General features: G+C 41.6%; 1 protein-coding gene and 1 non-coding gene across 3 annotated transcripts in view; both read right to left on the reverse strand.

Annotated features, from left to right (window-relative positions):
• ZNF143 (zinc finger protein 143) overlaps positions 1 to 13,395 on the reverse strand; it is a 40,495-nt gene that overhangs the window by 12,179 nt on the left and 14,921 nt on the right. Inside the window, exons 8-12 of one of the 2 annotated variants that reach the window (XM_075546092.1) lie at positions 8,888 to 9,007; positions 8,402 to 8,461; positions 7,805 to 7,880; positions 7,183 to 7,308; positions 2,698 to 2,877 (exon numbers count right to left, since the gene is read on the reverse strand). In XM_075546092.1, coding sequence (XP_075402207.1) covers positions 2,698 to 2,877; positions 7,183 to 7,308; positions 7,805 to 7,880; positions 8,402 to 8,461; positions 8,888 to 9,007 — 562 coding nt within the window. The remainder of the gene's footprint in view (positions 1 to 2,697; positions 2,878 to 7,182; positions 7,309 to 7,804; positions 7,881 to 8,401; positions 8,462 to 8,887; positions 9,008 to 13,395) is intronic. The other variant, XM_075546094.1, reaches the window with a different exon arrangement.
• On the reverse strand, positions 1,096 to 1,199 carry LOC142447506 (U6 spliceosomal RNA). The gene has a single exon (XR_012784204.1). It is a non-coding gene; the product is annotated as a U6 spliceosomal RNA (small nuclear RNA).

Genomic DNA, 13,395 nt, shown 5'->3' on the forward strand with positions numbered 1-13,395 from the left:
AAAATTTAGTTTTTCTTCTCCCATGAAATAACCAGAGAACAATATGAGCAGTAGATAAGATTTTTCAGAACTTTAATCATTGAAAATTTCAAACACAGATAGAAGTATATATAAATAATGTAATAAACCCTCCTGTTCCCATCAACCAACTTCAACAATAAACAATTCATAAGTAATCTTGTTTCATTTATTCACTACAGTTCCTCCTTGCCCTTAACCTGGGTTGTTCTGGTACAGCCTCAGATTCACCTGTAAACATTTCAAATTAGAGATCTGAGAGATGGGTTTTTAAAAAACAGAATGTAAACAAAATGAACAATAATGACTTAATATCATGAACTATCTAGACATTGTTGATATGAGTGTTGAGGGAGGAAGGGGAACTAAGCTTGAATATAAACTGGAACAAATGAATGAAAATGTAGTTTCAACGAATATTATTAACCACATCGAAGGGTGGAATGGGGTGGGGAGAATAAACTAAGTGCCTCATGTGGGAAAGGAGATAGCTACCACCAGGTGGCACCAAAGCAGGGGAAACAAGAATGGATTTGGTTTGTGCTTTCAGCTGCCTGCTGGCCTAGCTACAGAGCCTGGATCATGTGAGTAACGCTGCAGAAAGGGGCTGCATTTTACAGGGTGAAGCTTTGTTCACCACCTGACATCTACTGTGTCATCTACTCACTCAACGAGTATTTTTCTTCTAGCCCAGACTTACATGCTGGTCACACCAGCATTTAGAACATCTCTGAGGGAATCCCCGTGCTAAGGTGGTGACGCAATTGGCTGCTACTCAAAAGGTCAACAGTTCAAACCCACCAGCTGCTCTATGGGAGAAAGATGTGGCAGTCTGCTTCCAAAAAGATGCACTGCCCTGGAAGCCCTGTGGGGCAGTTCTATCCTTCCTACCCTGCTGGTGGCTGAGTTGGAATCGCTCATCGACTAAAGGTTGCTGTCATTTTAGGGCGGTATTCTCTCTAAGGCGACCTGATGGTGCGTTGGTTAAACACTCAGTTGCTAAGCAAAAGATCAGGAGTTTCAATTCACCAGTCAGTCCATAAAAATTATGCCCTGACAGTCCTATGGGGCGGTCCTACCTTTTTCTACAGGATCATTATGCGTGTCATCCTTGCGCAGTGGCCATGCTAATCTTCTCTGTATCGTTCCAATTTTAGTATATGTGCTGCTGAAGCGAGCACTCTACAGGATCATTATGAATTGACTTGACAGGAATGGATTTACGGTCACATCTAACCTCTCACCCAAGCTAAAAATCCCTCCTCTTTACTCCCAGTGACTAACCTGTCACCAAGTCCTTGTCTATACCTCTTCACTGCCTTTCCTTTGCAGCCAGCAGCCTTCTCCATCTCACTCCTCCAGAACATTCCAACAGACTAGACTGGTCTCCCTTTAACTATTCTGCTATCTGAGTGACTTTCTTTCTTTCTTAATGATTTTTTAAATTGTAATTTAGCGGGGGAGAGGGTGGGTACATTTCAGACCATCTCCTCTGTATTTAATTGTTCAAACTGAGCGATTTTCTAAAAAAATTTTCTTTAAACCTCTTAATCGTTTCCCTCTGCCCCCAGCAGATCTGAAACTTGTTAGAGTACCCTTCCGTGGACGAAGGTTGTTGCAGTCTCTGAAAATATTTCCGAAGAGCCCTGAGGTCTGTTGTTGGAGGCAAGCTGAGAAACACTGACTTCAGCAACTCACCTTCCGCTCTGGGGAAAGGTCACTCACTTGTGAAGTACCACCACTTTTAATGCCAGTAATAAAAAGTATCCTGGGGCCGCGGGGGGCGGCATGGAATGAGGAGCTGATACCAAGGGCTCAAGAAAGAAAGAAAATGTTTTGAGAATGATGATGCCAGCACATGTACAAGTGTACTTGACACAATGGGTGGATGTATGGATTGTGATGAGTTGTACAAGCCCCCAATAAAATGATTTAAACATAATAATAATAATAAAATAAAAAGATATCTCGTTTTCTTGTAAAATGGATGCCTTCTATCCAACCCTTCCATCATCCCCCTTTCAACATCCAGACCACTGCTGTCCCTGACCAACAGGCTCCACAGAGTCAAGGTCATGAAATACCCTTACATAACCAACAGGACCTCTGCCTACTCCTCCAACTGCACTTAGTACTAATCTTCTATATTAACTCTATGCTCCAGGCACGTGGAACCCCCTAGACTTCTCCAAAGCAGCCAGGACTTTCATACCTTTGAGCCTATGAATGTAATAGAACCTTTGCCAGGACATCCCTTGCTGGTACTACCTACCAAACCTCAGGACTTAGTCTGAAAGCTGAAGTCCCCTGTAGAGCCTTCCCTGAATGCTTTCCCTATTCCATAGAGATAGCTGCTCCCCCATCTGCTCCAATGACAGCTCACTGGGATAACCAGAAGCTCTGCCACATCTTAGGTCTGCCGTTTCTTTCCCAGCTGTACTGTCCCTGATGATGTCTTGTCCCTCTCTGGATCTGAATCCTGGCCCTAGGTGCTCAATAGTTGTTTGCTGAGAAAATGATGTTAAACATTAAGGTGAATTTTGTTTTAACTTGTTTGATTGTTCTCTATTATGGCCAAGTGGTAGGAAAGGGGAAGAGATTAACTGGAAATAGTTAGAGAAAGAGGCAGGAGTTACACTGAACCTGGAAAGAGAGGAGACAGCAATCTGCGATTGTTACCTGTGTGTATCCGCACGTGGTTCTTATAATTGGTTGCACTGGCAAATGCTCTCCCACATCCTGGCTCTGTACAATAGTAAGGTCTTTCTCCTGTATGTGTCCTAATATGCACTTTTCTGATATTCGATGTTGTGAATGATCGACCGCAGCCTTCAAAGGGACATTTAAAGGGCCGTTCTCCTGAAAACACAGAGGGCAGAATTAGGAAGACGGCACAATAAAGTGAACTGGCTGTCTGACCCATCAATTCAGCTTAGGAAGACGCTCGAGTCTAGTTTCCCTTTGAGGATCCCCTCCCCCGCCCCCCATAAATAACATCTTCCACTCCAGATGTAAGGTCTACATGTTGCTGTTAGGTACCACGGGGTCAGTTCTGACCTTGTGTACACAGAGTGAGACTGGCTGTTTCTGGGTCATGTTTGAGCCCACTGTGTCAGGCATGGTGTCAGTCCATGTAGTTGCGGGTCTCCCGCTCTCTCCAGGGACTGACCCTTGCAGAGAGCATGTCCAAAGTACACGAGGTGAAGTCACGTCTTTTTATTTATTTATTTAATTTTGGTTTTTGTGAAGTCACTTCTAAGGCTCATTCTGTCTGCACATCTTCTAAGGCAGAGCGAAGAGACTTCTCTTAGGCTGATCTATTCCCACAAGGAAGATCAGAGTCCCCTTCCCTTTAAAACAATTTTACACTTGAGGACAGGAATCTTTTACAATGGTTTCTATCAACAGGGAAATAATAATTTCATTTGGAAAAAAAAAGTGGCATAACAAACCTCCAACTATATTTATAGGTAACTATTTATGTATCTATTCATCTTCTAAGAGAGGGGGATTCTGTTTTCTGTCCCAGAAAACTTTTGTTCAATTTCAGTTCATTTTAGAAATGTGCACATGGGATACCCACATATCATTCAAAACTTTTTTTTTCCTCAAAACTCATTATTTAGAATATAAATCTTAAAGATGGAATCATCCAAACAGGCATTAAAAAGAGAAAAAAAAAAGCTGAGGAAAGCAGAGAAAGAAATACATGGAAACAAGCTTACAAGCGGCCATGCAAGACACACTTGGTCTCTGTTCACCTGTACGAGAGAGGAAAGAGAGTCAGGAAGAGAGGGCGGCTATGGAATGTATGCTGAACCGTGTCCATGGGCACTTGTTTCTTTTGCCATGAGACCAGATGAACTGGACGGTGCCCATCGATCATTACTGAACATTTTGATAAAAAATTCCATAGAAGAATCTTGGTCAAATGTAAAACAGAATTTCAAAACCTGACAGACTTGACTATCGGCCTTCCTGTGGCCATAAAGGTTGGGATGAACTTCTCTAAAATTATTGCCCTGAGATCAACTTTAAACCTTAAACCAAAAATATCCCCTGAAGTCTTCTAAAAACCAGTAATAGTTTAGTTTATCTAGTAACGTGTGTGTTTTGAGAATTACGCTCCTTTATGGGACCTAACAATATGAGGGTAAATCTACAGCAGCTCTAACTCTAGGGGACAGTGAATTCATGTTCATGGAGGGGAACAACTCCGAAAGGGGTGGTGAGAATGGTTGTACAAACTTGAAGAACGTAATCAGTGTCACCAAACGGTACATGTAGGACCTGTTTAACTGGTTTTGTTGTATATTCATAACAATGAAAAAGAAATAACAGGAAATATAAATCAAGATTAGTCAAAAACGAAGTTAGAACAATGCTAACTAAAGTTGACCCCATGTGTTACAGATTAGAATGCTCCATGGGGTTTTCTTGACTGTAACCTCCGTAGAACCCAGTCACTAGATCTTTCTTCTGTGGCACCACAGAATAGGTTACAATTGCCCATCTTGCTCTTAGCCGAGAAGTGTACATCATTTTTGTCATCAGGGACTTTTTTAGAACAATCCTAAACTCTTTATTCTATAACACCATCAAGAAAAAGAATCTTTCCTCTTCTTTTTAACCTAGTGTCTGGACTGTAATGTACTTCAAAATACTTGCTAAGTGTATTGCCATTCTTATAACTTAAGCTCATGGGGAAAAAAACCTACTATGCCTTTAATATTCTTTCTTTTATATAGTCTCATATAACCTCAGAACCCAAAAGGTTGTTAACTTGTCAGTCAGGACATAGCCCATGCTTGATTCTCATGTGAACTTTCTAAAAGGAGGCCCCCCAAAGAAAACATTTCTGGGACAGAAAAAAACAATGCCCTCCTTCTTCCCCACCCCCCCACGCCCCACGCCCCAAAACCAACCCTCACTAGATATATAGGCCAAAATATTTATCCATAAACACAGTTTGAGGTTTACTCCTTTTCCCTTGTTGGTAGAAACCGTTCCAAAAGATTTCTGCCATCAGGCCTGAAATCACAAAAAGGGACAGAAATCTCTCATGTTTCTCGGGAGGATTTTGTTCTTAGGTCAGCCCAAGGGAAGTCTCGGCCCTCTCTGGATCTAGATAAACTCTTAAGGGCTTCCCAGCCCTGGACACTCTGAGGAGGAGCCAATGGCTCCAACAATCTCTACTGAACAGTAGTGAACAGCACTACTGACTGCAGCGCTTGCTCCCCACCCACGGACATAAAATACTTGTGACTTGAAAGCTGGTACAGACGAACATGTGGTTTGCTGAGTGAATGCCATCAGAGGAATCACAATTCACTTTTTTGGTAAATATTAATGGCACTAAGATGATTGGGCTTTTTTTTACAGCTTTTTAGAAGAAATGCAATAAAAAAATCACAAGAATTTTGAAACATCTGGAGTTGATAAGACGGTTAAGAGTAAATGTACAGATGAAACGAAAGGAGAAGCTATATTTTTGTTCCTAAATATTGCAGAGTAAAGCCCAATCTGGGATACTTGAACCAAAAGTTAAACCGTAAAGGCTTGAAAACGCCCCCATGGAAATTTGCTACACTACTTCAAAGCTCTTACCAGTAAAGCATTTAGGAACAAAGTTAACGTACCATGTTTTAAAATATTTGTATCGAAAGCCCAAACAAAACTATCTTATGCTGTATGATTTAGTCAACAGCAAATACCGTACATACTCATATATAAGCTGTGTTTTTCAGCACATTTTTAATGCAGTTTTTGTGGTAAAATTGGGTGCCTCAGCTGATATTCGGGTTGGCTTATACTCGAGTATATACTGTAGTAACCACAACTGTTTCTGAAAAATTTCTAGCTCTAATTCAAAGCAATAATGACCTTTCTAATACCAATTCCACAAGAAATCAAATATAAGGGGAGAGGGACAAGAGAAGGGAATTTTGGAGGGGAGAAGAGGAGACCAACCACAGAGAAGTAAAACGTCTATCTTTCTGTGGGCTATTGGGGCTCAGATACTTTCTTCAGCAGCAGCCTGATGCAGGATAAAAACAGTAAAGGGGGAGGAACAGGGTGTCTTAGGTTGTGGTCTTAGTTTAGCTCCTAATTACAAGTATCTCAACTCTTACTGCCATCGAATCAATGCTGACTCACAGCAACTCTGTAGTGCAGGGTAGAACTGCCCCTGTTTAAGGTTCCAAGACTGTAATAATTCTCCCCTGTCCCAAATAATTTTATTAGGATATATTCCAGACATCATGCCATTCAATCATTCAGTCACATCAAGCAGTGTTGTTCAATCACTGCCACAAAATAATTTCAACATATTTTTCTCCTTATTGTACTTCTTGCTATCGGCTCCCCATTACTGCCTCCCTGCCCGGCTGTGCCCCACAGGGACCCTGATCCCAGTTATTGTCTCTGTAGATTCACCCAACGTGGGTTTCATAAACCGAAATACAGAGAGAGATACATAACAGAAAGTCAGTAACGCTACCAACAATAACCAAGTACAGCATATGCAAGCCCCACCGAGACTAACTCTTAATAGGAGTAGAAAAGCCCGACTTTCTCCTTTGGAGTTGCTGGTGCTTCTGAACTCCAGACCTTGTGGACAGCAACTCAATGCATAACCGCCATACACCAGGGCTCCTAATTACAGGTATAAAGCCAGGCAAATAATCTTGTTGCTCAAATAATTCCTGAAAACGTATAGAGTTGAAGGTCTAGAGCACAGGTTTGCAAACTTATTAGGAGGCTTACCACCCCCTTTTTAAAAAAAACAACTTACTCAGTGTCCCCCTGGCAATTACAAACTTTTGTATTACAGCCCATGATCCAGGATAAAGTGTAGGTATCTGCTTTTGCAGCCCTCTGGGTCATTCCAGTGGCCTCCCCGGACTGCCCTCGACCACTGTGAGAAGCACCAGTCTAGAGCCATGGTTCCTACCTTTGTTGAGACAAGGACCATTTTCAAAGTCAGCCTTCATCCTGGAAAGATGTGCACCTACACACACAGCAAAGTGCATGGCTTTCCAGGAGCTTAAGAGACATGCCCTAGACACTAATTCTCTGAAACTTTTCTAGAGATTCCTCTCCAAGTCTCCCCCCGCAAAACGAAGTCTTCCTCGGCTATATATCGTCCTCTGTTTGCATCAGTACCTGTATGAGTTCTGATATGTTTCTGGAGATCTCCTGAAGTTTTGAAAGACTTCGTACAATTGTCTTCTGAACATCGATATGGCTTTTCTCCTGTGTGAGTCCTGAAATGACTTTTTAATCCATAACCTTAAAGAAAATTAAAGGAAAAAAATGATCCCATTTACTTTATCCCCTAAACATTCAGATTAAGGTAGTTTCTTTACAAAAATACACTGAAAAATATAGTAAGCATGATATAGTATTAGGTGAACAACAGAAAACTACTATCGCCATTGCTCACAGCTCATTAAAGAATTGAAAAAGCTTATAGTAGCACAAAGCACACAAGAAAAAGAAGAATGCATGTCAGGAGGTCAGCTATCAGGCCTAGGTCTGGACGTGTCACTGGCAGGCACCTTTCCGTGGTTTCTACACTGTCCCTAAGAAAACACACAGGAACACAAAGCACCAAATTAAGCCTGAGGAGAAAAACCAGAACAGCGAGGGCCAGAGCAAGCAGGATAATACACGGGTAAGAAAGAGACTGAAACACCAATCAGGTGCTTCTGCTGCGTCACAGACACTCAGATTCTGCCTCAATCCCTAAGCACAACCAAGAAACAAGGACAATTCTTGTTTCTACCTGTTGCAAACGCTTTTCCACAGCCAGAATGCTCACACTGATAAGGCCGGTCCCCTGTGTGAGACCTCTCGTGGACCTGTTAATAAAACAGACATTCACAGTTGCTTTAGGGATCCCTCAGAAAGGTTTCAACACAAACTTTCCCCTCCTCCCTGAGTTATTTTGTTGTTTGTAGGTCTCCTAAAACAACTTTCCACAAAAGCACGGCCCACTAATTCTCAATATAGGTCTATATATTGAATATATCTCATAAAATAAAATATGCATGACATACTGAATAGAAAGCCAATTTGCTTGTAAATTTTCACCCAAGTCACAATCTTACAGAAATTATGTACGTTATAGAGAATATAAATTTTTAACATAAAAAAATAAAATGAGAAAAAGAGCACACACAAGATGGGGGAAAGTGTGTGGAGGTTGCCCTAAGAGGCGCCTAGGCTCCAGGCATGAATTAACTACTGCCTTGCTCTGTGGCCACACGAGCCTACCTATTCTAAGCCTCAAAATCCTCTGTGTGAAGGTGGGGACATAATCGTGTTTACCTTCTAGGGTTGCTGTGAGATGAAGAACAATATAAAGAAAACGTTTACTGACCTTTCCCACATATTGAGGAGCCCACCCTGGTGGCATAGTGGTTATGCATTGGGCTGCGATCTGAAAAGTTAACAGTTCGAAACACCAGCTGCTCATCAGGAAAAAGATGAGGCTTTCTATTCCCATAAAGAGTTAGTCTCGGAAAATGCCCAGAGGTTGTTCTACCCTGTTCCGCAGGGTCCCTTTGAGTCAGAATCACCTTGATGGCACTGAGGGGGTGGGCAGGTGTTTAACCTCGGGCACAGTTAGTAGGGGTGGGGGCTGACTTGGAGCACAACAGCACAAGTCTGTACAGGCTTCTGTGTGACTGAGTGCATGTGCACGCGTGCGTCTGCATCTGATACGTATGGCAAAACTGACCACGTAAGATTTTTAATGGTAGAAATTTAAAGTGGATTTTGAAAGCCACAAATCTATCACGTCAACTTTTAACGACGTAGGTATTCTCCTGGTTGGGTACAGCACTTCTTTTGTATGTATATGTACCTTCAGATGATGAGCTGTTGTATATAACTTTCCACATCCATCATATTCACATCGAAACGCTTTTTCTCCACTCTGCTGAGCTTTAGCAGTTACTCTTGTTGCATGTCCTTGTAAGACAATCTAGACAGAGCAAAATTACTATTACTACGTGCTTAACCAGAAATAAAACAGGCAAACTTAACATGTTCAGAATGAGAAGATAAGGCTGCAGTGTTTCCTCAGACTCAGTCATCACAGGCTGTACTTTAGAAGGTGTAGCCTGAAACCAGTATTGAAAGCATTTCCCCTTTACACAAACATGAGGCATTTTGGCCCGCTGAGTCACTGTAGGAAATATCATATTCTGTATGACACTCTGTATTCATTAAAAAAAAACAACTAACTGTATTCAAGTCAATTCTGACTCAAAGCAACCCTCAAAGAGCAGACCTGCCTCTATGGATTTCCAAGACTAACTCCTTTTTTGGGGGGTTAGAACTCAGCAAAATAAAATTCTGGTTTATTGTTGGCCAACATACTTCAAACAGGCTAAAGAAACAAACAGCCAAAACAAAAAGGAAAAATGAAGAAGAAACCTTTAAAAAGGAAGAAACCTTTTGTAATTGTTTTTCTTTTGTAACTCTTTACGGGAGTAGAAAGCCTCATCTTTCTCCTGCAGAGTGGTTGGTGGTTTTGAACAGCTGACCCTGTGGGATCCAACACCATGAACATTCGTAAAACAGTGCTGATTTTGAAAATCTTTTTAAAGAGACACAGGGCCCTTTCAGTGGTGATGGGCTGAGATTCAAACCTACCTGAATGGAAAGATGAGGCTACCTGCTCCTATCAAGTGTCATAGCCTCAGAAACCCATGTAAGGCTATGGTGTCGGAACTGACGAGATGACAATGGGTCTGGTTAAAAATGAGTGTCCACTTTAGAAAGTAAGGCCCTATAAACAGTAAAGAATGCCTGCCTTCTGGTCAGTGAGCCCCGTGGTGACAGACTGCCCCATGGCCCAAAAATCAATCTGTGGGAGGCTTATTTATACTGTGAAGATTTCGAAATAATACAGGAAAGATCATCATGACGGAGGAGATACTATAGGTATTACAGGCTGGAAGAGAAACCTGTAATAAAAGTCTTATCTGAATTAAGCAAATGACAAAATAACAATAATTTATAAATTATAAAGGGTTCGTGAGGGAAGGAGGCCAGGGAGGAAGGGGAAAAATGAGGAGTTGATGCTAAGGGCTCAAGCAGAAAGAAAATGTGTTGAGAATGATGATGCAACAAATGTACAAATGTGCTTGACACAATGGATGGATGGATGGATTGTGATACAAGTTGTACGCCCCGCCCCCCAATGAGATGATTTAAAAAAAAAAGAATTAAGCAGATGATGTTCAACTCTCTCTGGCTTCTGATAAAGCGATTCTGCCACACTCCCACTACCTTGTATCAGTGACTTTTGTTAAGCAAACATTTTATGAATGCATTTTAATGGCTTAAAGCTTTTGATCTCTTATTATGAAGGACATGAGTACGCTCTACAGATTTTGATTTCTGATGTGAAAACTGATGCAAATTTATTTTACTTTACTTTAATATAGGTTCCATTTTCCGGAAAGCGCAGATTTATAATCTGGACAAAATTATGACTTAATAGGTTTGGTTCATTTACATGATGTGTTTACATAAAATAAAAATTAAGGTAGATAGACTTTGAAGACTTGTTCATTTCTTACCATAGAATATATGTCAAAACGTCTTGTTAAAAATCATTTTTGTCTTTTGTAATAAAGCTATCTATACTCTGGGGTCTGGTCAGGTCCTCCCCACGCTGGGTAATAATCTACTACAGTTGAGCATGTGTTTCAATGGAATGGGCAGAGTGGAGGTGTTACAAAAGCTAAATGGGGAGGGGAATGAGAGGCAGCCTGCATTAGTGGGTAACGGTACAAAGGAAGATGATTCACCATGCCAAAAGCTATTACTGGATATCCAGACTCTACATGCGACTTTTCCTTCTAATTGATAAATTTAACAAACAGTAAATCTCAGGGTAACTGCTGAATGACAAGCTATTTAGCCACTGTCTTGTACTATAGTGGCATCCATTAGGTATTACAAACAAAAGTTTCTGAATAAAGGTGGCATGTTGATAAAATATTTAAATAAGATCTTGCACAATCTTTCCAGTGGGCACGAGGGAAATGCTAAGGACTGATAAATGTCTACACACAGAATGATGTAATGCCACATCATCTTCCTACCTCTATGAGACCTGCTCTCACCTTTCCAAATTTCACCAGAGTGAGACTTATGTGGGTGGAGAGCCAGGGCAGTGTGTGTCAAGGGATGAGGCAGCAGATGAAGAGTCTCTAATGCCAAGGTAAGATATTGGGTGTTAGGCTAGAAGACAGTCCAGAGTTTCTTAAATGGTTTTCACTTGTGACCTTTTCCCGCTCATGCAATTTTATACGTTCTCAGGCATAGAAAATAAGTACTCAAACTAAACACAGCTTTGAATAAAGTTAACGACTTGAGTAGTATCGCGAAGCACAACATCTAACTCTGGTGATCCTCTTTTGGTTACGAGCACTGGCCATGCGTTCAGAGCCCAGGCTGCAGTGATGGCTAAGATACAACAGGGCATGTGTTGCCGGAGACACTTTGGATCCGTCACGCATTTGATTCTGAATGACTTTTTTTTGGTGACTGCAAGCTCTCAACCTGACAGTGAGGCAGCTCTGCCCCATAGAACAGAGCGGACCTGCTCCATAAGGCTCCCAAGGCTGCAAATCCTTCAGGCAGTAGACAACGACATCACTCTCTGGCCAGTGACCTCTTGATTTTGTGACCTGGTAAAACGTCAATCTGAGTCTACGAATGCTCCTTCTGTGAAATTTGACCTTAGAATAAATGGAAATCTCGAGTTGCTTGAATGGTGAACCTGAAAAAGCATGTACAAATTGAAGAAGACGTGGCAACAGCCCATTCTGGGAAGAAAAGAAGCCAGCAGAGATAGAAGTGTTTTGGTTTTTTTGGTCATTTTATTGGGGGCCCGTACAATTCTTACCACAATCCATCCATCCATCCATCCATTGTGTCAAGCACATTTGTACATTTGTTGCCATCATCATTCTCGAAACATTTTCCTTTTACTCGAACCCCTGGTACTAGTTCCTCATTTCCCCCTTCCCTCCAGAAGTACTTTAAGGCTTTTGAGGGGCTAGAGAAGGGGGCCAGAAAGATCACCCTCTAACCTCGACTCTTGCAAATCTAGTTCCTGTTCTTGGGTGCCTGCAGTGCTGCTGCACCCTTACGATCTATCTCTGTTCTTGAGCTTAGCTTGTCTAGCTTCTGTGCTTTCTAATGACTAGAGTCCTGAGTAGATCTTGGCCAAACCAAAGAACTTTGATCTCTAATATGTATGGAATCTGATTTGAAGTCAAAAAAATTCTGAACTGTTACAGTATAACATACTTAAAATCTCTATGGTGCTTACTAATTGACAAACCGTGTTCTCACTGTTTACTTCAACTCCTGTATCGCATGTAAACTTTATTTGGTTTCTAAGACCCCAATAGGTGTGTAAGGCAAAAGTCCTCCTAACAGTGAGGATTCTTACATTCAGAGAAATTATGTAAATCACCTAAAGTCACACAACTACTACACAGCAGAGTGGAGCTCAGGCTGGGCGTTGGCTGACAAATGATGTATCCCTTCAATACCATGCTGTTTTCTTATGCAATGTAGGGTAGTGGGGTTTGAAGGCAGGGACAGCAATCACAAGCTTCCCCAAACACATGCACACACATTCAGTGTCTGCATTTCATTACGAGTTTGACTTAGGTGAATCTGACATCATGCACAAAAATAACTCTTAATCCCCTTTTATTCACATGTAAAGTAATGCGAATTCAAAGACCTGAAAATGTTGCCAAGAATCACATAATTTGGGAGGGAAATAGAGGTAGCTGATCGCATTGATGACTGGATAACCCCACTCGACGGGGTCCAACAACAGGATTATATTGAATGGATATATTGGATCATGTAAGATATGGCAAACACATCCCAAATTTTTATGGGGGGGGGAATAATAAGAGTTCTTGGGGGGGCCTAGGGGAGAGAGGAGATAAAGGGGAGCTGAAACCAAGGAGTTCAAGAAGAAAGAAAATGTACTGAAACTGATTGTGGTCGGGGAGAAGGAGAATGGGGGAACCCATCACAAGGTTGGATATAGACACACACACACACACATCCTGCTGAAGGGGGCAAATGAACAGAAATGAGGATGTGGTAGTTAGAGTCTGGTGTCAATTTTGGACTTGAGAGGATTAAGAGTGAAGGAGTGGGGTCTAGTCTGTCAATTGGATCATAGCCAATGAGATCTCTGTGTGAACATGGACTTTTTCTGAGAATTCTGGGAACTCCTGTATTTTCCTCCTTGGAGGTGGGAAACATTTACTCTGCTCACTCCCTGAGAGGCACTCTGACAAGATACATGGCCCTACACTAATA

Source organism: Tenrec ecaudatus, chromosome 4 (genome assembly GCF_050624435.1).
Source record: "Tenrec ecaudatus isolate mTenEca1 chromosome 4, mTenEca1.hap1, whole genome shotgun sequence".
Taxonomy (NCBI): Eukaryota; Metazoa; Chordata; class Mammalia; order Afrosoricida; family Tenrecidae; genus Tenrec; species Tenrec ecaudatus.